This window comes from Propithecus coquereli, unplaced genomic scaffold (genome assembly GCF_000956105.1).
Source record: "Propithecus coquereli isolate 6110/MARCELLA unplaced genomic scaffold, Pcoq_1.0 Scaffold89, whole genome shotgun sequence".
NCBI lineage: Eukaryota > Metazoa > Chordata > Mammalia > Primates > Indriidae > Propithecus > Propithecus coquereli.
In genome coordinates, this window is record NW_012155173.1 from 1,956,875 (window position 1) to 1,979,445 (window position 22,571).

At 45.5% G+C, this 22,571-nt stretch overlaps 1 protein-coding gene across 2 annotated transcripts in view; it reads left to right on the forward strand.

Moving 5' to 3' along the window:
• The window catches only part of TTLL11 (tubulin tyrosine ligase-like family member 11), a 237,765-nt gene that overhangs the window by 27,878 nt on the left and 187,316 nt on the right, over positions 1 to 22,571 (forward strand). For both annotated transcript variants that reach the window (XM_012664401.1, XM_012664400.1), the window contains 2 exons: positions 13,308 to 13,404; positions 19,893 to 20,026. In XM_012664401.1, coding sequence (XP_012519855.1) covers positions 13,308 to 13,404; positions 19,893 to 20,026 — 231 coding nt within the window. The remainder of the gene's footprint in view (positions 1 to 13,307; positions 13,405 to 19,892; positions 20,027 to 22,571) is intronic.

Here is a 22,571-nt window from a genome sequence, read left to right on the forward strand (position 1 = left end):
ACTAATCATTATTTGGGACAGAATACATATTTTTCCAAAGCTAACTTTACTGGCCCAATTTCTTCAAGGTGCACCAGGCAAATACCAGATTCATCACAGCGTGGAAACACAAAAGTGTTTAAACTGGTACCAGAGCGCTCAAAGGCCTGCCTGCTGTGGGAGCTGACAGACCACACCAGCTGATCAGGGTGACACACACTTAATGTGGTGGCCTCATTATCTGGTCATCAGGGAAATGCCAGCTGTCATTGCCAACTGAGCCGGGCCTTCAATCAGTTTGTTCTGAGTTCATTAAGTAAATTAAAAGGTATTGCTTAAATACTTAGTAGAGGAATAACAACTCTCATCTCAAGGAGCTAGTGAAAGCCGTGGATTTGGCCACAGCTGTTGGCTGTGTCGAGCTGTGAAAAATGAGAAGATTTGGAGCGTATAATATGCTCAACATCAGAAACAAAAGGAGACTCTAACATTTGGTAAAGATGCCCGTATACTCTGGTGCCCTCTCTCATCACATGTGGATTGTTATTGCTGATAATTCCTTTTTAAATTCTAGAGTGGACTCTCTTGCAGCTGGGAACTGGCCCATCATTCTTGAACTGGCCCACGTCATGGCCACATGTTTCCTTTCCCACAGTGACCTTGTTCCCCTGCGGAGAGATGGACATGTCAGTTATGATCAAACCCTTGGCCAGAGAAATGAATCACCAAACCTACGCGTGACTGCCGCACACCTGAGCAGTTTCACATTAAGATTTGTTTTGAGGCTTCTGGATTCTGGCTCCACTCAGTTCCCCATCTGTTGCAAGGCCCCATCGGCGTGCCTTACGCCTTCCACACCGAGCTACAGGCCATTCGTTCCTCCAGCATCTGTAACCTGCCTACCCGCTCCCAGGCGCTGGCAAGGCACCAGCAATGTGGAGATCATTAAGATGTTCCTGCCTCAAGGAAATGCAACCATGCTCCCTCCTGCTCCCAAGCCCTTGCACATGGGGCTCCTCCAGCCTAGACTGCCTTCCTGGCGTCTGGACTTGGCAAATTCCAACTCACCTTTACCCTGCAGTGGAATAACTCACCGTCTGCCCTCTGCTCCCTTAGCCCTTTGGCCCTCATCTTCCAGAACATTTGCCACTTTGCATTATGATTTGTTTCCAAGTTCACCATCCTAAAGACAGGGACTGTGCCTTATTCTTCTCTGAATCCCCCAGTGCCTGACATTGAGTTGATGCATAATAATGTTTGCTTGAAAGAAAGACTAAGTTAATAAAAGGGCATAATAATTCTTATGCAAGGTGTGTAGGAGGGTGGAGGGTGGAGGTGGGGATGGAGCCTGAGAATAAATGTGCTTTTCTAATATCTCTTTTACCACCAGAGGGAGAGATGCGTTTATAAATATCCCATTATGTAAGGCTTTAGGTTCTCTGTTCTGAAAGCCAAAGAGAAGCACGGGGCCTTTCCGAGTGACCTCTCAAATTTATAAGATGTTTTTACTTCAAGTAAGAGTGCCTATGACCTTGAGTAGCTTGAATCATGTCCCCCAGGGCAAGCCAATTTCTGTTTTTCCCTCGAATACTTTATCATTTCTTACTGTTTCTTTCTGAGGGGTTGAGGTGTGGTGGTGGTGATTTGTTCACAGATTCAAATATACAGGCAATAAAATGCTGTCCTCCCGAACACCTTTCAATGCAATAGTGGGGTTAGAGAGTTTAGTTATTTGTTCTTGGTACCCACCATCTGGGGTGGCTGGAAGGAGTCCCCTGCCCTCTCTGCCTCTAGCCTTAGCCCTTCTTTCTCAGAAATCCCGCCAAGAACCCATTCCCCATTCATCAGTTCTCTTCTCTACGACTCCATATTTGCACTTCTTGCTATGGCGTTTCTCTCCTCCCAGTGTATTTCCAGTCCCTTGCAGGATACCTCCAACTCAATGTCCTGTGGTCCACTCAAGCTCACTACTTCTAAAAGTTACCTTTCTCTCCCAGATATACTCCCATTCCCAACACTTATTCCGTTAGCGACTCTCCTGGGTGCTAAGATCAGGAGGCGAGGCTTGGGACGGACAGAGGTGCCCAGGGAGAGCTGGACGTGTCCCGGGTCAGGATACTCTGGCGGAGGCTGTTCAGCACTCTGGAGAGCTCCTCGGTAGGGCCAGGGGTTTCTCCCCTGCCTCTTCCCTCCCGCAAGTCAGCCTAGGTACTCAGTATACATCCCATCATCACTGGAATTCTGTGGTTGTTAGAGGAACCTCATCCATTTCTCCTAGGCTTAGTTCTGTGGGGACTAACGATCTAAGGGGGCTGGGTTCTAGTTCTTGCTCTACCACTTACTGGACACACTATCAGAGACTTAAGCTATCTAATTGCTCTGAGTTTTGGTTTTTCATCTGTAAACTGGTAGTGTTGTTGTGAGGGTGAATTGAGATGACCACATGTAATGTACACAGCGTGTAGTATGAACTCAGTGACTAGCAGCCACTATTTTTATTAATATTATAGAAATTATTTGGATGATAATATTAATCCATCTTAACATGTGATCGTATGACTTGAGGATCTCATGGCAGTGGCATGTCTCTAAACCCTCTCTGGTTTTAGGAGTCAGGAGGAGCAAAGGCATTTAGGGGGCAGAGCCCATCCACCTTATCTGGTTAGTCCTCTGGGAAACCTCTCCTCTCTCCCTTGCGCACATTATTTTGACAGCACTGGGTGCTTTATGCTCTGCCAATTGCTGGAAAAGAAATCGTTACCAATTGCTGGAAAAGAAAAGCAGGCCCCTGTAGAATTGCAGAATGGGAAACACCACGTGGCAGGTGGGGAAACGGCCTGAAGAGGCCCGGCGAAGGCTCAGCAGGTTGGTGGCCGCAGACAGGGGACAACTGGATCTCCAGGCTCTTGGTTGCTGCTTACTCAGTCTCTGCACGTGCTGTTGGCTTCCACCTGTGGGAAGGTCCCCCAGTCCTCTTGGCAGCTTCCCTCTTTCTGATCAAGAGTCAGCTCAAACATCCTCTACCTCTCTGGGCCTCCATTGCCTCTTCCGTGAAATGGGGCTATGACAGCTATTTACAAGGTTGCTTGGAGACTTAATCGGAAATTTGACAGTGGGTAAGGAGCTCGGCCCTGAGGCAGGCATATAGTAGATGCTTAGTAAGGTGGTGACTGCGGGCGTCATTTGTCTGACTTATCCACTGCAGCTCCTCGAAGGTAAGGAGTGGTTTGTTCATTTCCACCTCTTCAGCTTGTCTCCCACATCTGAGCCTCTGCTCCTGTGGGAGGGACTTCCCAGCCTTCCCTGGGCAGACTGCGTGGCTCAGGGGCAGGCCTGGCTTCTGTGTGGTGTGAATGACTTGGTGGGCCGGCTAAACCGTGGGGCCTTTAGACTGACTTTCTGGTGGGCCTTGCCACTGGGGAAAGCGCTGGATTGGCCAGGGTTTCTGGTTAACTGGTGGATGAGTTGCCCTGAGAGGGGTCAGCTGTGTCTTTGGATAAAGTTGTTTGCTTCCTGGGTGGGAGGACAGTGTTGCTGAAATGGAAACCTGATTTGCTTTGTTTCCATTTCGGTTAATAAACACATTTAAGGTTTTGATGTGGAAGAGACTGGGTAATTTGAGGCCTAGTAGCAAATTGATATAACTTAGTGACTATGAGGAAGCGGAGAACAGGGAGATTACTGCTGATAATTTCACAGAGCATAATGGAGATAATTTATAATTTATAATTGATACTGGAGCTCTTTTTCGTAGGCTGAATTATGATGGAATGGAGTAGGAGTCATTGAAAGAGATTATTTTATTGTTTGTGTCACCCTTATGAATTGGAAAGTGGAAAAAGAACATAGTGCTAAATTGGTATCTAATCTTTTCAGAGCTATTTGCTAAATAAACTGGAATTTTAATTAAAACTGCAAGCCAAGAAGTAAATCACTTTAGAAGTTTGTGAAATTTTTCTTTTGCCTAATATAATTACCACTAATAAAGATTCTTTACGGGTGGGAAATTAGACACCAGAATAAATAACTGGAGGAGATTGCTGTAGTGCACCGAAATTATGAAAGGGGCAAGGTTATCTTCCCCTCCTGGTAATGTGTTTTTTTTTTCCCATCATTAAATTGTTTGGTAACAATTTTTATCTCATTAAAAGTATTGCAATCAGAAGCAGAAGCAAGGTAGATGACAGGCCTCACTGCGGCTCTTCCGGCCTTCATTCATTTGAGTCAATGATAATGAATGGATTTAATAAAAAATACAACATGCTTTGGTGATTAACTCAGTGAACGATGAATGGCACGCTTACGCAGGGCATCATATTTGCAATAACGAAGAAGTAGTGAACGGGAAAAGGAAACTTCATAGATCACAAGAATTGCTATTTTCCAGCAAAAGGTTGTTAATTACTTATCCTCTTGCTACATTTATTGGCTCTATTAGAGGATGAATAATTATTGTGTTCCTGGGAAACCCACTGGAGCCAGACAGCGCCTTTATTAAATTGGAAGGCCCTCAGAGTGCTGGTTATTCCTGTGGGACTCTGTCCCTTCGGGGTCCTAGTGACCAGGAACCTGGCAGACATGAGACAGGAATGTCAGCCCATGAGCATGAGGGAAGGGGCCAGTAAAGTGCCTTGACTGTCAGAGGCGTCCTGACTCGCAGAGCTGGTGACTGCTCTTACTCCTCTGTGCCTTGCCCCGCCCCTGCTTCCAGCGCATACTTTTCTCTGGGTCCAGTCACCGCCCCTGCCCCTCCCCGTTTCCCCAGCCATGGTGGGCTTCCTCCCCGGCCTGGCTGCCCTGTCTCTCTCTACACCCCCGTCCTCTCTCCCTGCTGGAGCACTTTCCTCGGCTTTCCTCCACCTGCAGAGTCAGGTTCAGCTCCTCCACGGGCCCTGTGAGCCCTTCATGATCCGTGTGAGCCATGGGGACCTCTCCAGCTTTGTCCCCCTCCCCCCGCCAGGCTTTGGGCACGTGGAACTTCTCTGCTGTCCCAGACTCCCCACCTGGCACACGTGGTTCCCTCTGCCGGATTTCCCTTCTCCTCCTGGCAAAGGCCTGCTGCACACGCAGCTCTGTGGCCCCTCCTCAGTTAAATTTTCTCACCTTGGCCAGAAACAATGGCTGCTATTTCTGGGCCCTCCCATAGCCCTTTGGCATGCAGAACACATTTGCATATCTGTCCACATATCTGCCCCTACCCCTGGCCTGGCTCCTGGCTCCCTGGGGGACTGGAGCCATGTTTGATGCACGGCTGTTTTTCCCCCACCCCCAGGTGGATTTGTGGAGGGGCAGCCTCTGCTGTCTCTGCCATTGGGCATGTCTGGGGACTCTTCCTCTCTGCCTTTCTCACTAAGGGACTTAATTAGGTGAAGAACAATCCAGGAGACTAGCTCTCAGTACTCCCTAATTGGACTAATTAACTCCTGCTACGTCCCAGGCCGTTCACAAACACATTCACCCATGTGGTTGTTTTCGTCTTTACAACATCCCTTGTGAGGAAGGCTTTGCTACTCATCTTTCTTAGATGATGAAACCAAGGCCCTTAATAGTTGGCAGGGCTGAGATTTGAATCCAGGTTCTTGAACACGAGGAAAGGAGCTGCTCCCCAAGTGTGGGCTCCCCCGAGGTTAGGTGCTACCCACTGAGGCCTGCTTGGCCTTAATACCCTGAATGTACCTGGTGCATATTTAAACTTAGGCTAGTCCTGGAAGACACCCCTATCTCCTAGCTCCTTTGGATAATGGAGAGTTGGGCGTGAGGGGAGGGGTTTTTTTTTTAATCTTATCAGCTAATAAGCATGGGGTGCAGAGTGATAGGAAGGAATGGAAGAGAAGGAAACCAGCATTTTTTGAACACCAACTGTGTATCAAGCATTGTGTGCCAGGCACAGTGGTAGAAGGTTCACGCACATTCTTAATCCTTATAGTATCAATCAAGTTGACGTTATTGCTTCCCTAGCAGAAACAGGCTTGGAGGCACCCCATGCATGGCTTCCCCACCATCCTCATCCAAAGACACTGCAGCCAGGAAGCCCCTCACCAGCATGGGGAGAACTCTTCTCATCGGCCCCATTTTCCACAGGCAAGAGGGAGCCTGGAATTTTCCTGTGGCCCAACGGTCGGCGGTTGGTTCTTCTTGTCTGTCTGGGAGGATAGAAATGCTCTTAGCTGAGGCATGAGCAACGAGGAAGAGGTGTGAGCTGATCTCCCTCTTTGAGTCTTGAAAGGGACTCACCTTCTTTTAGTGCGCTCACATTTGGCAGATAGAGCTGTGTTCCACCTAGTCACCCCCTTCAGGATTTGCTAATTCTACCAGTATTTTCTTAGCCTGCTTGCGTGCTTGATTGAAGAAGAGTGCTACATTTATTTTTTGTCCACCTTTGAAGGGGAGTTGTTTCCTTGTCTTAATTGGCCTTCTCTGGACTTTGCTACATTTTTTCTGTCATTATTTTTATTATTATAGTTTCCTTCTTACTTGGTCTCGAGGTCTCTCTGTTGAGTGTGGCCACAAGCCAGGATAGCCACTCTCTAGGAGAGCTCTGGCCAGGGGGAAAGTCAGGTTTGGGTGTGGGTGTCAGGAAGTGAAACCAAAATGCATGAAACGAAAGAAATTTACTACTCACAGACTCCAGAGAGGTTAGGGTGCCCAGTGGGGACCAGCAGGAAGTCTGTGGGGGACAGGGAGCTCCACCAGTGGTGGGGAGTGAGTGAGCGAGAGCTAGAGTGGGAGAGTGACAGAGAGAGGGCCCGTGGGACTGTGCCTATTAAGGTCATGGCTTACCCTTCAGGCCTTCCTGAGGGGTGTGGCCCGGCTGTTAAAGAAAACCTGCGAGAAGGGGAGCTTATCTACTGACTCTGGTTTTGTCCAGGTCTGCAGCTGTGGGGCGTGTTGGGTTGTGGGTCAGTGGATGAACAACAGGCAGTTTACATCACAACCAACCCCACGGAAAGGGAAGTTTTATTGATAACTAGGCCAAAGGCGATGTGGTATGCTAGGTTTCAAATGACTTGGGTCAGGCTGAGAAATGGATCCCGAGGCGGCAACCATGGGGTATGTTAAACAAATTTATGACGTCTTCCTTGTAGTGTTAACCACAACTCTCTGCTGTAGGTACTCATTTTTTTCCCATAGATTTTCCATCCATCCATCCAAACTAGTGGAATTGAAAGAGCACAGTCTCTGGAGATTGACCCACGTGGCCTCAGGTTCTGCGTAGCCTCTTGATAGCAATGAGGTTGTATTTCTTCATCTGCAAAACGGAAGCACATATGTAAGATATCTGGCCCATGGTTAAATACTCAATAAGTAGTAATTATTATATTCATTATAAGGACATATTAGCCTTAAATGCCTTCATTCTCAGAATGATTTCTTTCTCTGTGACCTTGTTCTAAAATTGAAATGGTGCATTCTTTCTCTACTGCCGTGTAACAAATTTCCTCAAAACTTAGCTGCTTAAAACAACAAACATTCCTTATCACACACCATTCCTGAGGGCCAGGAGTCTGAGGGTGGCTTTGGCTTAGGATCTTCCATGAGGCTGCAGCGACGCTGTTAGCCAGGGGCTTCCTCCCTGGGTGTTCCCAAAGCAAGCTGTGTGTTGGGGGACCGGGGTAGACTGAGACAGAAGCCGCAGTCTTTTTGTGAAGATGTCCTACTATCAGAAGTGACATCCATCACTTCTGCTGCATGCTGTTGGTTACATAGACCAATCCTGCGACAAGGAGGGAGAGGACACACAAGGGTATATGTTCCAGGAGACGGGATCCCTGGAGACTGTCTTTAAGGCTGCTGACCACAGGTCGGGGGAGAGTAAAACGTCTCTACCCTGAAGCATCCTGTCTGCTGGGGGAGGCAGTCGTGTAAACATAAGCGCCCCATGAAGTAGTAGCTGTGCTGGCGGCAGCCACAGAGTACAGAGGGAACATTGGCGAGAACTCTGTCCACCTGCCCGAGGGCGGCACGGAAACGCAGCCGCACCGCGGTGTCCTTACTCAAGGGCTGTCCTAATGATGCGCGAGATTTGATGGGCGTCTTTTTAAATTGAAGTTACTTGTTGAGGTGATTTCCCTGGACATTAAAAATAATAAACTGTGCTATGTAACAGCAATGTACTATTTACAAAGTGCTTTCCCACGCACCACCTCAGTCCACATGACAGCCGTGGGAGGTGGTTTCACTGCCGTTGTTTCCTTCAGCTTAGATGCAAGCTTGGAGGGGGCCGTGCCGCTGTGTCAGGGTCTCTGAGGGGGGCATGAGCCAGGGTCTCCCTAGCCCAAGCTCGGTCTTTCGGCCACCACACCTTCCTTGTGTCCCCCTGGAGTACCTTGGGCCCCTCATTTGAAAGCAGCATTTGGATCATTCCCCTGTAGATGTATTACACACATGCTGGCCCACATCAAAGCTTATTTGCCGCTTTTATCCCCAGTCTCTTGAAAGACTTTCTGTTCATGAAGAAGCTTTATGAAGAAAATCATTCACAAAGTATAGAAATGTGAATTGTGCTTTTATCAGCATTCACCGTGAAATTTCATTTTGCAAAATCCCCGGGAGGGTTTGAACTTGCTCTATGGGCCGTTAGAAGAGGGTCTCGAACATCAATTCCTTAAGCACAAATATGCTCAAAGGATATTTAATGGCTTCAGTCCTTGTTTGAACGTGGCTATTTTGCAAGTTTGGTTTTAGTCCTTCTGCTCAAGAGGGAAAAGGATTTTGGGTCCACCCAGGTGTATACTCTGAGGGAGGAAGTTTCTTTGTGACAAAGATGGTAGCGTGTAGGGTGAGGGCAGGTTAGTTGCAATAATTCATTTGTGACTAACAAATACAACTGTAGCGATTAAGTGCACGGGCTTTGGAATCAGGTAGACCTGGAGTTGATCCTGACTCTGCCCTTATTAGCTCTGCAGCCTTGGGAAACTTATTTCCCTCTCTTAAAGATCTGGTGTCTTTGTTTGTACACAGGGTTAATAGAACCACCTTTCTCATAGGTGAGGATTAAATGAGATCATCCATGTAAAGTGTTTAACACATAGACGTAGGAGTAAGCATCAATACATGCTAACTGCAGTGATGATGATGGTGTGTATTTGAGTGGCCGTTGTTGGTGAGTTCGTTCATTCATGAAACATCACTGCAGACGTTGCTAACAGTGGTATCTGAGGACAGCCAAGGGCTTCAGGGAGGCGTTGAATCTCCTAAACTCATGTGGAAAATTTTGTGCACGTGTGTGCTTTTCTGGGGAGACGCTCAAAGGGATCCACGACTCCATAAAGGTTGAAAAGAAAGGCTGCCGTGTGCCGAAGCCTTGGTGTTGGGAACACACAGATGATCATGAGACCGCCCTCACCCTCAAAGAGTTCACCAAGTGGTGAGGCAGAGAGACTCACAGGGTGCTGCGGAGTGGCCTGTGCTGGGTTTCAGCATCAAGAGACGACAGAGAAGAGAGAGCTGGGGGGACAGCTTCATGGAGGCGGGAGTGGGTAGCAAGCTGAGTCAGAAGATCCGGGGCTGAAGGAATAATATGTCGAAACCAGGCCACAGAACAGTAAAGTGCCGTGTCCTTAAGTATCAAGAGTACTGGGACAGTGACAGTGCAAGAGCCCAAGGTGTAGGTGGCCCAACTTGAGGTGGGCGGGTCAGCAGAGGAGTCTGTGAAGTGTCTTTCAGGCCAGGCTTGGAGCTTAGACTGGATCCTGTGGTCCAGGGGAAGGCACTGAAGAGTTGTAAGCAAGGGAGCGACATGGTCAGAGCTGTGTTTAAATAAAATTCCCTCTGACTGCTGTCTGTTAGGTAGACTAAGCGTGGACCTGGAGGAAGGGAGATAGTGTAGTCCTCATCCAGGTGAGAGATGAGGCCCGGAGCTAAGGCAGTGGCAGTGGAGATTAAAGAAGGAGGGGAAATTTAAAAACAAATTGAGAAAAACCAAAGGACTCGCTGACCAGCTGGATGTTAAAGAGGGAAGAGGTGCATGGTGAATCTCAGGTCCCTCTTTCTCAGACGACTTGGGTAAATACCAAGGAGAACTAATTGTGGGATCATATGGTAAGAGTAGGTTTATTATCGTAAGAAACCACCCAATCATCTTCCAGAGTGGCTGGACCATTTTGCATTCCCACCGGAAATGAATGTGAGTTTCTGTTGCTCCATGTCCTTGCCAGTATTTGGTGGTGTTAGTGTTTTGGATTTTGGCCATTCTAAGAGGTGTGTGGTGGTATCTCAACGTTGTTTTACGCACTGTTTGCTTATTGTACCTTTGTTACAAGTTTTAACGTCAGGAAGTATGAGACCTCCAACTTCGTTCTTTTTCAAGATTGTTTTGGCCACTTGGGGTCCCTTGTAATTCCATATGAATTTAAGGATGCATTTTCCTATTTCTGAGGAAAAAAGTCATTGGGATTTTGGTAGAGACTACATTGGATCTGTAGATCACTTTGGATAGTTTTGACATCTTAACAATATTAATTCTTCTAATCTATGAATGCAGGATATCTTTCTCCATTTATTTATGTCTTCTTTCTTTCAGAAACATTTTGTGGTTTTCAGTGTAAAAATCTCTCACCTCCTTGGTTAAGTTAATTCCTGAATATTTTTTTCTTTTTGATGCTATTGTAAATGGAATTTTTTTTAAATTTCCTTTTTGGATTTTTCATTGTCAGTATATAAAGCACAACTGATTTTTATGTGTTGATTGTTTATCTGTAATTTTGCTGAATTTGTATGTTATTTTTAACAATGTTTTTGTGGAATCTTTAGGGTTTTCTACATATAGGATCATGTCATCTACAAACAGATAATTTTACTTCTTTTCTAATATGGATGCCTTTTATTTCTTTCTCTTGCCTATTGCTCTGGCTAGAATTTCTAATAATTATGTTGAACAGAAGTAGTGAAAGTGGGCATCGTTGTCTCATTCCTATCTTAGAGGAGAAGCTTTTGGTATTTTACCATGGAGTGTCATGTTAGCAGTTTTTACAAAGAGGTTAAAAAGTGGTAGGATGATGAAGTCCTGGGACTTATTGGAAGTTGTGTTCCTCTGTAGTCCAGGCACTTAGCACAGTGTCTGGCATATAATAATTACGGAAGGAATGGATACATTTTTTACATTCTTTTTTTTTTTTTTTTGAGACAGAGTCTCACTGTGTTGCCCGGGGTAGAGTGCCGTGGCGTCAGCCTAGCTCACAGCAACCTCAAACTCCTGGGCTCAAGCGATCCTCCTGCCTCAGCCTCCCGAGTAGCTGGGACTACAGGCATGCACCACCACGCCTGGCTAATTTTTTCTATATATTTTTAGTTGTCCAATTAATTTCTTTCTAATTTTAGTAGAGACGGGGTCTCGCTCTTGCTCAGGCTGGTCTTGAACTCCTGAGCTCAAACAATCCACCCGCCTCGGCCTCCCAGAGAGCTAGGATTACAGGCGTGAGCCACCGCGCCTGGCTGGATACATTTTTTAAAATGGTAGTTTCTTAAAACTGGATGAGCTAAAGGTGCTTCTGAATGGACGGGTGATTTGGTATTCATGAGGGCAATAAGGATAAGGGTTATAAAGGGTCATCGAGTTGTCCACTGACAAGGAGCTGGTGTTGGTCCCTCATTGTGGGCAACAAAGCCACTTTGATCCGAGAACACTTTGCTTGAATAGGCTGCTTTTTAGAGAAACCTCTCTGGTTAAGGTATTTCTCCCTTCTCTGTAATAGCACTTAACAGCCAGAAGAAAATAATATACGTTGTATCTATTTGTATTTGTAACTACTGAATCAATAACTTACGGCCCATTGGATGCAAAGAAAATGAGGGAAGTGCCATAAACTGTAGATGGAAGTTGTTAACGCAGAGAGCGTGGGCAGCATATGCCTCACTCTGGCACGGCGTTGCGAGAATGCGACTGCTTTAAAGGGCTGGAGTCTGTTTGCCTTCGTTTTAATTTGGAGTGTTTGGAAAGCGTTGAGTCACAGCCAGTTCATCAGCAATGCTATGTTCTTCCAGTGGGCCTTAGCCCCCTTGACTCAGAGTAGGTAAAAATTCTGATCACCTATAGTCTTAGGATGGGAAAATCAAATGATTTTTATTTAATGTGTTGGCATTTCTATTCCTTTGGACTTTTAACAATCAAGTTCTGAATATGAACTAACATGTCCTCACTTTTTTCCTTTAACAAGATCATCTGAGTTATAGATTTTAAAAATATGTTCTGTAAATGCAGAACTTGTTGGTAACTTTGAGAGGCAGCGGAATGTCGGGGAAAGAACAGGCCCTTTTTCTCAATGAGGGATTTTCTGGCTGCAAATAATTGAAACCCTATAGCTTGTGCCAAAGAGGATTTTAGAATATCAAAAAGGTATTCTCAGGATTTGAACCTATCTTACAGGATCCAGGAGCAGGAGAGGCAGCTGGACCTGTGGGGGTCTGAGGCCACTCAGTCTGTGTTTCCAGGGCTACGTGGTCCCAGCTCCGTTTTTCTCTCCCCACCTGCTCCTTTTTTCTCTCACACAGACTGGCTGCTTCTGCTCCCCTTGCACACAGCCAAGCGCAGATGCCCGTTCTGGCTTTTTATCTCTCACAGTTCAAGGGCCAGCAGACGCCGCCTGGCAGCTCTGATTTCCAAATTCCTGGAAGAGAAAATCTGCTTATCGCATCTGGAGTCAGATGACCACTCCCAGTTTGTTCATTTATTAATTCAAAAAGTCTTTATTGAGTTCCAAGAAATGTTTGAGGCACCAGGGATACATCCTGCCCTGGTGGAGACTGTGTGTGTGTGTGTGTGTGTGTGTGTGTGTGTGTGTGAGAGAGAGAGACAGAGAGACAGAGTGACAAAGACAGAGCGGGAGAGGGAAAAGGTCTCTGAAAGCTTGTTCTTTTGGGACTGGGTGGAGGGGTGCAACTTTCAGGGAGACGGATGTATGGGCTTGGAATTTGGGTGGACCTGGATTCAAATCCTGATTCCTCCCTTTACCAGCTCTATGTGACCTTTGGCATGTTACATCACCTCTCTCAGTCCCAAGTTGTGAATCAGTAAAGTGGGAATAACTCTTTATAGAGTAGTTATGAGGATTAAAGTGAAACGGTGCCTGTAAAGCCGTAGTAGAGTGTCTGCCACCGTGTGATCAGAGCTCCCCCACTCTCAGCAAGTTGTTAAACCTGTTACATCTATTAAACAGAAACCCCAATCTGTTTCTTCATCTATAAAATGGGAAAGAATATCACTTGCCTCACGTGCCTATGATGAGGATTAAATTGTGTGATGTACGCCAGAGTGTCAGGAATTTATGCATAATGGACACTAAGTGTGGTCACTGTTCCTCTTGTTCCTAATCACATTTTTTCTCTTCTAGTTCCCGTTTGGCCGGCGCTTGCCTTGTGACATCTACTGGCATGGAGTTTCATTTCACGACAATGACATATTCTGCGGTCAAGTGAACAAGTTTCCAGGTATTTGCTGTTATTGTTGGCATTTAAAAATGTTTCTAGGGCCAAGTCTCAGGTACGCTTTTCTACAAAAACATGACTGCTTTGAGATCAAAGTTGAGGACTCTTAATTGGGAATTGCTGCCTACACTTCGCTGCTGGGCTATACCGTGGGAAGGAAGTTAGTGCAGAGATCATCAGGACTTAAACCACTGAGGGTTTAAAGACTGGAGACAGGCTTTTAAAGATTTAACGACAGGTTTCTTAGTCTAATTCCACTGGTGGAAAGGCATGATTTCCACTTTTGGGGTTATGGATATAATATAATCCCCCTCTAATGAGGGCACTGTATTCTCAAATTTTAAAAAAATAGAACATTTAACTTGCGGGAAACAAAAGTACTAAAATTCTAGGAATATATTACAGAAACAGGATATCAGCTCCCCTTTCTTTATATATCATATTTGGAGGTACCATTTTTTACAACCAAATACGCCATCTCCATACTGAGGACTGTCGGGTGCCGGCAGCGTCTGCCTTTTTTTTTTTTGAGACTGAGTCTCACTGTGTTGCCTGGGCTAGAGTGCCGTGGCGTCATCCTAGCTCACAGCAACCTCAAACTCCTGGGCTCAAGCGATCCTCCTGCCTCAGCCTCCCGAGTAGCTGGGACTACAGGCATGCGCCACCATGCCCGGCTAATTTTTTCTATATATTTCTAGTTGTCCAGTTAATTTCTTTCTAATTTTAGTAGAGACGGGGTCTCGCTCTTGCTCAGGCTGGTTTCGAACTCCTGAGCTCAAACAATCCGCCCGCCTCGGCCTCCCAGAGAGCTAGGATTACAGGCGTGAGCCACCGCGCCCGGCCACCGCTGCCTTTTACCTAATGACATTATCTCGATGAGACTTACCCTGCAAGGAGGACTCTTAGTGCCAGAAAAACGTCACAGCCAACATGTTAAGACAGCCCCCTCACTCCACTCCCAGCCTCCCGAATACCTTCTTATTTTGTTTTTTAATCTCTACCACCTTCTTCTGCTATGATGACTGTTCTTCATTATTTTTGATGGCCAAATGAGAGGGTGGCTAAGGATGCTGGGACTGCTTAGGGAGAAGGGAACATTGGATTAAGCTGGGTATGATACAGCGAAAGGATCAGCCACTTATTTTTAAAAATGTTAATGTATTGCACAAACCATATTATAATACTATAATAAGAAATTTTTAAAAGAACACCACCCAGAATCTCATCCCTTGTTTAACAAAATAACAATGTGAATACTTCTACATTTCCTCCCAAACTTTAACCATGTTTAGTTATTATTTTTGCATGGTTGCAGTCAGAGTGTAGTTTGCCTGAATGTAAGGTGTTTTCTCTTAGGATATTATATACTTATACTTATTTTAAAGGGAGAATCAATTTACTCTTTTTTTTTTTTTTTTTGGTATTCTATCCCACATCTTTAAGAAAACAGCTTGAAGAAAACCCAATATGCATACGTTATACACTGGCTAGTTAGGCCACATCCACTAGGAGTTTTCACCTAAGCATGCAGACTTACAAAGTCACTACCACAGGCCACACTTGGCTCAGATTCACTTAGAAGGATATAGGGCAGGAAACACAGCTTGCCGGCCAGTCAACGTCAGGCATTTCTCTTCTTGGAATATCTGTCAGAGTCCCAGGGGCTAGTCTCTGGTTCCTCCAGGGAAAGCTTGGGTGCAAGGAGACAAGATCCACGTTGGTGGATGCGAGTCTGTCTTGGGTTAGATGCCCCACAGGAGCCAGTATCTCTTATAACTACTCCATAGCATGGCTTCCAAGGTCCCCACAAGGGTCATGTTAAGTTACAAGAATCACCACACTCAGGACAGCCTAGAGTTATGGCTTCCTACCATGTATTTATGCAATTTACCAATCAGGGATCATTTCAACCAAATGTTTTGTTGTCTCCTGGTGCAGTTAACGTTCCACCTTTATTGGTTTCCAGGGGAACAGAGATAGAAAGTTAACCCCAAATCAAATTTGTCCTTAGAGAAGGAGAAAGAGTTTTGTTACAGAACAAGACTGACTCTTACAGCCAGAGTTCTTGCACACCAGTTTAATGGGAGAGCTATTATTTTCTCTGTTTTGCTACTCAAAAAAGGATATTTTTTGATACCGCTAAGAGGGCTTATTGGGATGTTGAGAGAACACAATTTGGCAGAGGACAGCCCTTTGAATGAGGACAGAGTCCCTAAGACAGGAGTCATCAAGCAAGGCTTCATGTGCATTTTCGCATTTGCTCCCGCCCCATCCAATGGCTGAGAGTAGGAAAGAAGCAGCCATGGATCTACATTTGGGACACAAATAGAAATATAGAAAGAAGTGCCCTTAAAGGACTAGTTTCCCCCCATCCAATATTCCACATGCCAGTGATTAGAACATATAATTTTCTACTTTACTAACAGCAATTAATTAGCCCTAATGACAAAGCAGGCTCTCGACCCTGTAGGCAGAGGAACGGTGCTGCCACACCCTCTGCCCTGTGAAAGATAGTCATTCTCAGCAGTGGGTGACTCCGGTTTGTGTCCAGCCTTAACTCTGGCCCTCATACATCCCATTGTTCTAAAGTGCATTTCCTATGCTTCATATATTACTTAGAGTAGGTTAAGAATAAATACTTTACGTGCTGAATAAACTGAAAATGTTTGGATATACCCAGACAGAATAATTTATTTTGTTTATATCAGCACACTAGATTTTAGTCACTATTCTATGAGCAATTTCCTTATTCAAAATACTTTATTATATCTTAACTGATGAATTAAGACTTTCTATAAAAATAATCTGATTTAGATATGGCTTTGCTTTAAGAAAGTCCAGAACTGTCCGTTCTCAGCTTACCCACAAGTTTTTTGCTGAGTTTCAGGGGCTGAGATGTATGGCAGCGCGTGGCAGGTGGTACCCAAGAGCCCACCATGAGGAGGGGCTGCAGTGAGGATCGGTGGGGTTGGCCATCTGGTCTGGGCTCTGGGGATGCAAAGTCAAGGAGAAAGGCGTGTAAAGAGAGATGCAGAATACAACTAAGTGCTATGCTAGAGGAAGCTTGGAGTGCTGTGGGAGTTTGAAACGAGGGCACGTAACCTAACCCAGGTTTTCCTGGGCAGCAGGCAGGGCGGGAGATCATGGAGGAGAGGGATGGTGCAGGAGGGATGGGCACGATCCCTGTGCCACACAATGGAGCAGAGTGGGTGCAGAGACACAGAATGCGTGGAGCATGCTGCTCACTAACCAAAGGGCAGCGGCCCATGAGGGTTAGAGCAGGTCAAGTGTGTGGACAGCGGAGAGGTGATGGGCAGGGACCTGAGCACAGCATCATTACAGCCCGACGGTCATGGGAGCCATTGAGAGATTGTTAAGCCAGAGAGTGACACGGGCCAGCTTGCATTTTAGGAAGATCGGGCAGAGGGCCACACCGGAGTGGATGGAAGGGCTGAGGGAAGAAACTGTGATTCGGCTAAGAGGCCACTGCGGCATCTAGACAAGAGATGAACTGATCGGTGGCGATGGGAATGGAGAGAACAGGACGCATCTGACGGTATTTGTTTGCTGTGTGGTGGTTGTGATGTGTTTTCGCCAAGAATTATTGCTATAAATAGTATTTGGATCAAACCGTGCTCCAAATATAGCTCAGTTTGTTTTTGTTTTGTTTTGTTTTAATTGGGTTAGGTGGGGCTGCGTGGGCAGCCTGAGGAGGGAGCTGTCATGCTCTTGGTTAGCGTCAGTGGGAAGCCACCAGGCCTGAGACTCCAGTGCAGCACACAGAAGATCCCAGGCCTCAGAAGTGGCAGAAGGCAAGCCCTGAGTGCCAGAAGCTGCCACCCAAGTTAGGGGCTTTCCCAATCTATGGGGGAAGTGTCACAGTAGGGACATCTGGGGTTAGACCTTACTGAGAAACCCAAGTAGGCAGTCAGCCTCGAAAGAGCCTGTCAGTAGGCAGCAGGACCCCAGACACTGGGCTAAAGTCACAGACAGGAGGAGTCCGGCCCTTGCAGGGTAGGCTTGTGGCACAGAGGAGAGGAGCAAGAGAGGAGGGCATCAGAGAGAACAAGGCAGAGGCCTCAGCTCTGCGCGTTCCTCAGGCAGCCACTCAGGCACCAGGAGCAAAAGATAAGTTTTCAAAATTGGGGGACAAGCAATGGCACCTAAGAAAAACAGGTAAAAGCCTCCTTATCTAAATGGAATACCAAGTTGATATCACACTTTTAGCAGAGGGGAGCTGATGGTTAGACCTAGAGCTGCCACCTCAGGTCAGAATGGGTCCCAGAGCCCAGGGAGAGGGTCACAGGCAGGGAGGTGTCAGGTGCTTAGGGAAGGAAGGCATAGTCTGGAGTCAGCAGGGCTGACTGTGACCTCCCTTTCACGTATTGACTCAGGGAAAATGTGCCCTGGCTCAGCTAGAAACCCAGCTACTCCTGTCAGGGTCGTCGTGAGAGAAGATGCCACTCCCCACACCTGTCTCTGAGCTGCCTCTCGAGGCAGGGAGGCCAGCAGCTTCCAGAAGGGCTCAGAGACTGGTTGGGAATACAGCTTAGCTAAGGGGGAGGAACAGAGGTTTGGTGGTAAGTGGGCTGAGAGAGGTCTACGTTCAGGCAGGCTCGACCGTGACGGTGAGCCACCAGTGTGTGGGGAGCAGTAGCCATTGGCTTATAGAGGGGCTGCGTAGGTTGGCTGCTTTCAGTAGACAGCTGCCTGGAGACACACAGGTAAACGTGGCAACAGATCTGTCAGCCGGTGTGGGGACTGATGATGCATGTTACAAACGGAGCCATTGCAGATGTAAAATGAATATTTCCTCGATTTGTTGGACATCAATTTTCACAAAACTTTCCTGGGGCATTCAAACCGCCCTTGTGTACTCCCAGCTGTTCTGTCTGTGTCGTGTGGGTCCTTCTGACCTGCTGAGGGATTTCAGAAAGAGAACCGCCCCTGGCACACCATTAAAATGCAGACAATGCCACGGCTCTGTTTGGTGAGGCGGCACCATTTACTTGGACTAAGAAAGGGCTGTGTTACGGTTAGCTATGCAGGCTTTCAGTATAATACTGTCACTAAAATGGTAGTCAGATACAAGTAAAAAGGTTCAAAAAAGTTGAAATTTTGTTTTGTTTGCTTTATGTTCAGCTCCAGCATTTATAACTCAAAAATTCTAACTTTGTGGGAGCATCACAGGACAGAGCTGTCATTTCCCAGACTCGTTTCTTGGGAAACTCAGAACAGCGTCCTCAGTGAGCTCTCTTGAATATGGAAGATTCCACATTTGAGCGCTGTTTATTAGTGCTTTTCAAGCTCCTTTATTTCTTACTTAATCCTTCCCTATATCCTTCCAAACAACAACTGAGACCAGGCATTGACATCTCGAAGCAGGGATCTTTAGATTTATTTCTCTTTTTAATATGCTGAGGTTTTAAAACTTTCCTTCTCAGAGGTTCACCCTTTGCTCCCTGAACAGGGGAGTTTAGAGAAACCTCATTCATTCTCACTGTGCCCGTTTGGAATGTGTGATCATCTGGGCACGCCACGATGACATGGAGCTTTGTATTTTCTATTAAAAATAGCTTTGCCAAGCAAATTTCTAGTGTCAGTGTCTTTCAGGGCGAAGTCCATTTTTTAATCTCCATTTTTAGCAGTGATATTTGTCTTAAGGTATAAGCATGCTAAAATTTACAATAAGTTTTACCTATTTGCTTAAAATTTGCTAAGATACATGGTACTCAGTCTCCTGCCAGAGTTACTAACAATGTTACAAGAAAAAAAAAATCCACCGTTCTTTTAAAATGTTCTATAAAAGCGAGACATTTCAGTCCCCTCTGTGCAAATTAATGAGATATGATCAATGTCAGCGTGCGTCCTTAAAACTGAAGAACTCCTACAGATTGCATTGTTTTCTCTTAAACGATAAATTATGTTAGGGTATCCTTCCCATTTCCTGTCCTTGATTCAAGGAGACAGATTTTATGCTGAAAGGTGTGAATTTTTCTATTTTATGCCTTTAATACTCATGACCGATTAAAACAAAGCAAGTTAAATAAACTTCTCATAATGTAACCAGAGTCCACTAAATGATATTCTCTAGGGCACACGATGGAAGGGAGCCCCGCAGTATGTAGGGTGGCCCCAAATGAAAGAGGGTATTAAGTTTTAAGTGCAAGATATAAATGCTTCTGTATTCACTACCTAAGGAGATGACAAAGACTAGAATAATAAACTAGGTGAACATTCATTGTTTCAAACGGATGCTTCATTTTTACAAGCAGAAAACATCCATCGATTACCTGAAGTTTTTCATTAATTCGGTAGGTTTTTCCAAACCAGGACTCACTGCTGTGAGCAACTCATACCTTTTTTTTTTTCTCTATCCTGCCGGAAAAAGTGAATGTGTTGGGTGGGTGGTTTTTAAAGTCCCAAATAATGGCTGTTTTATAGCTAGTGGCCCACTGTTGTTAAAACCTCACAGCGTCTCTTCTCCCCAGGCATGACGGAGATGGTGCGTAAAATTACCCTGAGCAGAGCAGTGAGAATCATGCAGAATCTCTTTCCTGAGGAGTACAACTTCTACCCTCGCTCGTGGATTCTGCCTGACGAGTTCCAGCTCTTTGTTGCTCAGGTAGATGGCACTCCGTCCCCGGGGCCCTCGAACTCTATCATGGTTGCGACTGTGTCCTGGGTCCTGTGTGCTGGGAGTTGGGGCAGGGGGTCCCCAGGAAGCTGAGACTGACTAAGGGAGCGCCTCGAGTGTACACAGTAGGCGTTGGCAGCAATCAAGGCAGCTGGCAGAGTTGAATGGGTGGGGTGACAGGTAGATAAAGTGAAGAAGTGGGTCTTGACACGAGCAGACAGGCCTGAGGCTGATACTGGAGTGGGATCATAGAGTCAGGGGCACTGGGGAGGTGGAGCCGGAGCCAGAGCCGGAGCAGGTGGCCGAGCCCACAAGTGGGACCAGGCCACTGGGGGAATCCTAGAGACGTGGCCTCCCCAGCTTCCCGTGGTCTGAAATGTGGGCGGCTGGGTTCTGTTTAAAAGGCCAGGGAGCAGGACTGACCAACTAAGGGGGGAGCCTTTTAAGTGTCCTGCTTTCAATTTGTTCCAGAATCAATTCTCAAATGACCCATTCCATCTCAAAGCAGTATGTTTGAGCATGACATACACTGGAGCCTTCACCACGGATTGTGAAATAGAGCCAGCGGGGAAGCAGAACTGAATTGCCATTGTAGTTAGCCTTTAGGACCATTTCGAACCTTTGCCAACAAGTCCCAGAGTCCATACCATACCTCTGAGGGTAACCCTACCACAAAGGCCTGTCTGATTGTGGTAACGTTAACACCGTTTATTGGGCCTGCTGTGTTGCAGGCATTTTGCTAGAAGCTTGACATTGTTTCTTTTAATCCTCACAGCAATCTTGTGAAGTTGGTTTTATTATTATCCCCATTTTATGGACGAGGCACTGAGGCTTTGAGAAATTGACTTGCTTGAGAAGTAGGATTTAAACCTAGAGCTGATTCCAAGTCCTGTGCTTTTTATAGTCTCTGTTATTGCCTCTGTATTGTTGTGGGTTTAATGTTGAATTATAAAACTTGTAATAAAATTATGATTTACTAAATACAAAAACAGCTTGAAGTGATGATTTCTAAAAGGAAGCTCTGCACAAGGTGATGGTCACATGAGTTCATATACATTTCTCAAAATTCATCAAACTATTAACTAAAATGGGTGCATTTTACGTTTGCAAATTATGCACCAATGAAGTTAATTTAAAAAAATAACTGTCAGCTGTTCCCCCCAATTTCCCACTCCTGTGGCTCCGCACATGCACTTGTTGCTGTGTGGAATGCCTTTCCTTCCCACTCTTCAGCTCTGTATCGAACTGCAGTCATGCATCCCCTAATGACAGGGACATGTTCCGAGAAAAGTGTCATTTCGTCACTGTGCAAACATCATAGAGTGAACTTACACAAACCTAGACGACATAGCCTACTATACCTAGGCTACATGGTATAGCCTGTCGCTGCTGGGCTACAAACCTGCGCAGCATGTTACTGTACTGAGCACTGGTAAGTATTTGTGCATCTAAACATAGAAGAGGTAAAAATACAGTATAAAAGATAAAAAATAGTATACCTGTGTAGGACACTTACCATGAGTGGAGCTTGCAGGACTGGAAATGAGAGAGTGGTGGGGGAATGTGAAGTCCTAGGACGTTACTGTACACTACTGTATACTACTGCAGACTACTGTATACTACTGTAGACTACTGAAGACTACTGTATACTACTGTACACTACTGTATACTACTGCAGACTACTGTACACTACTGTACGCTACTGTATACTACTGTAGACTACTGTATACTACTGTATACTACTGCAGACTACTGTATACTACAGTAGACTACTGCAGACTACTGTATACTACAGACTACTGTGTACTACTGTACACTACTGTGTACTACTGCAGACTACTGTATACTATAGACTACTGTACACTACTGTACACTACTGCAGACTACTGTATGCTACTGTACACTACTGTATACTACTATAGACTACTGTAGACTACTGTATACTACTATACACTACTGTAGACTACTGTATACTACTGTATACTACTGTACACTACTGTATACTACTGTAGACTACTGCAGACTACTGTATACTACTGTACACTACTGTATACTACTGCAGACTACTGTAGACTACTGTATACTACTATAGACTTTATACACACTGTACTCTTAGGCTACACTGAATTCATTAAAAAATTTCTTTCTTCACTAATAAATTAAACTTAGCTTACTATAACTTTTTACTTTGTATACTTTTTGACTTTTTTAAACTTTTTGACTTCTGTAATAACACTTAGCTTAAAAGACGAACACATTGTACAGCTGTGCGTTCTTTCTTTACATCCTTATTTTCTTTATATTCTTATTCTATAAGACTTTTTCTATGTTTAAATTTAAAAAATTTTTTTCACTTTTTAAACTTTTTGTTAAAAGCTAAGACACAAACACACACATTAGCCTAGGCCCACACAGGATTGGGAACATCAGTATCACCGTCTTCCACCTCCACGTCTCGTCCCACTGGAAGGTCTTCAGGGACAGTAACACCCACGGAGCTGCCATCTCCTATGACAATGATGCTTTCTTCTGG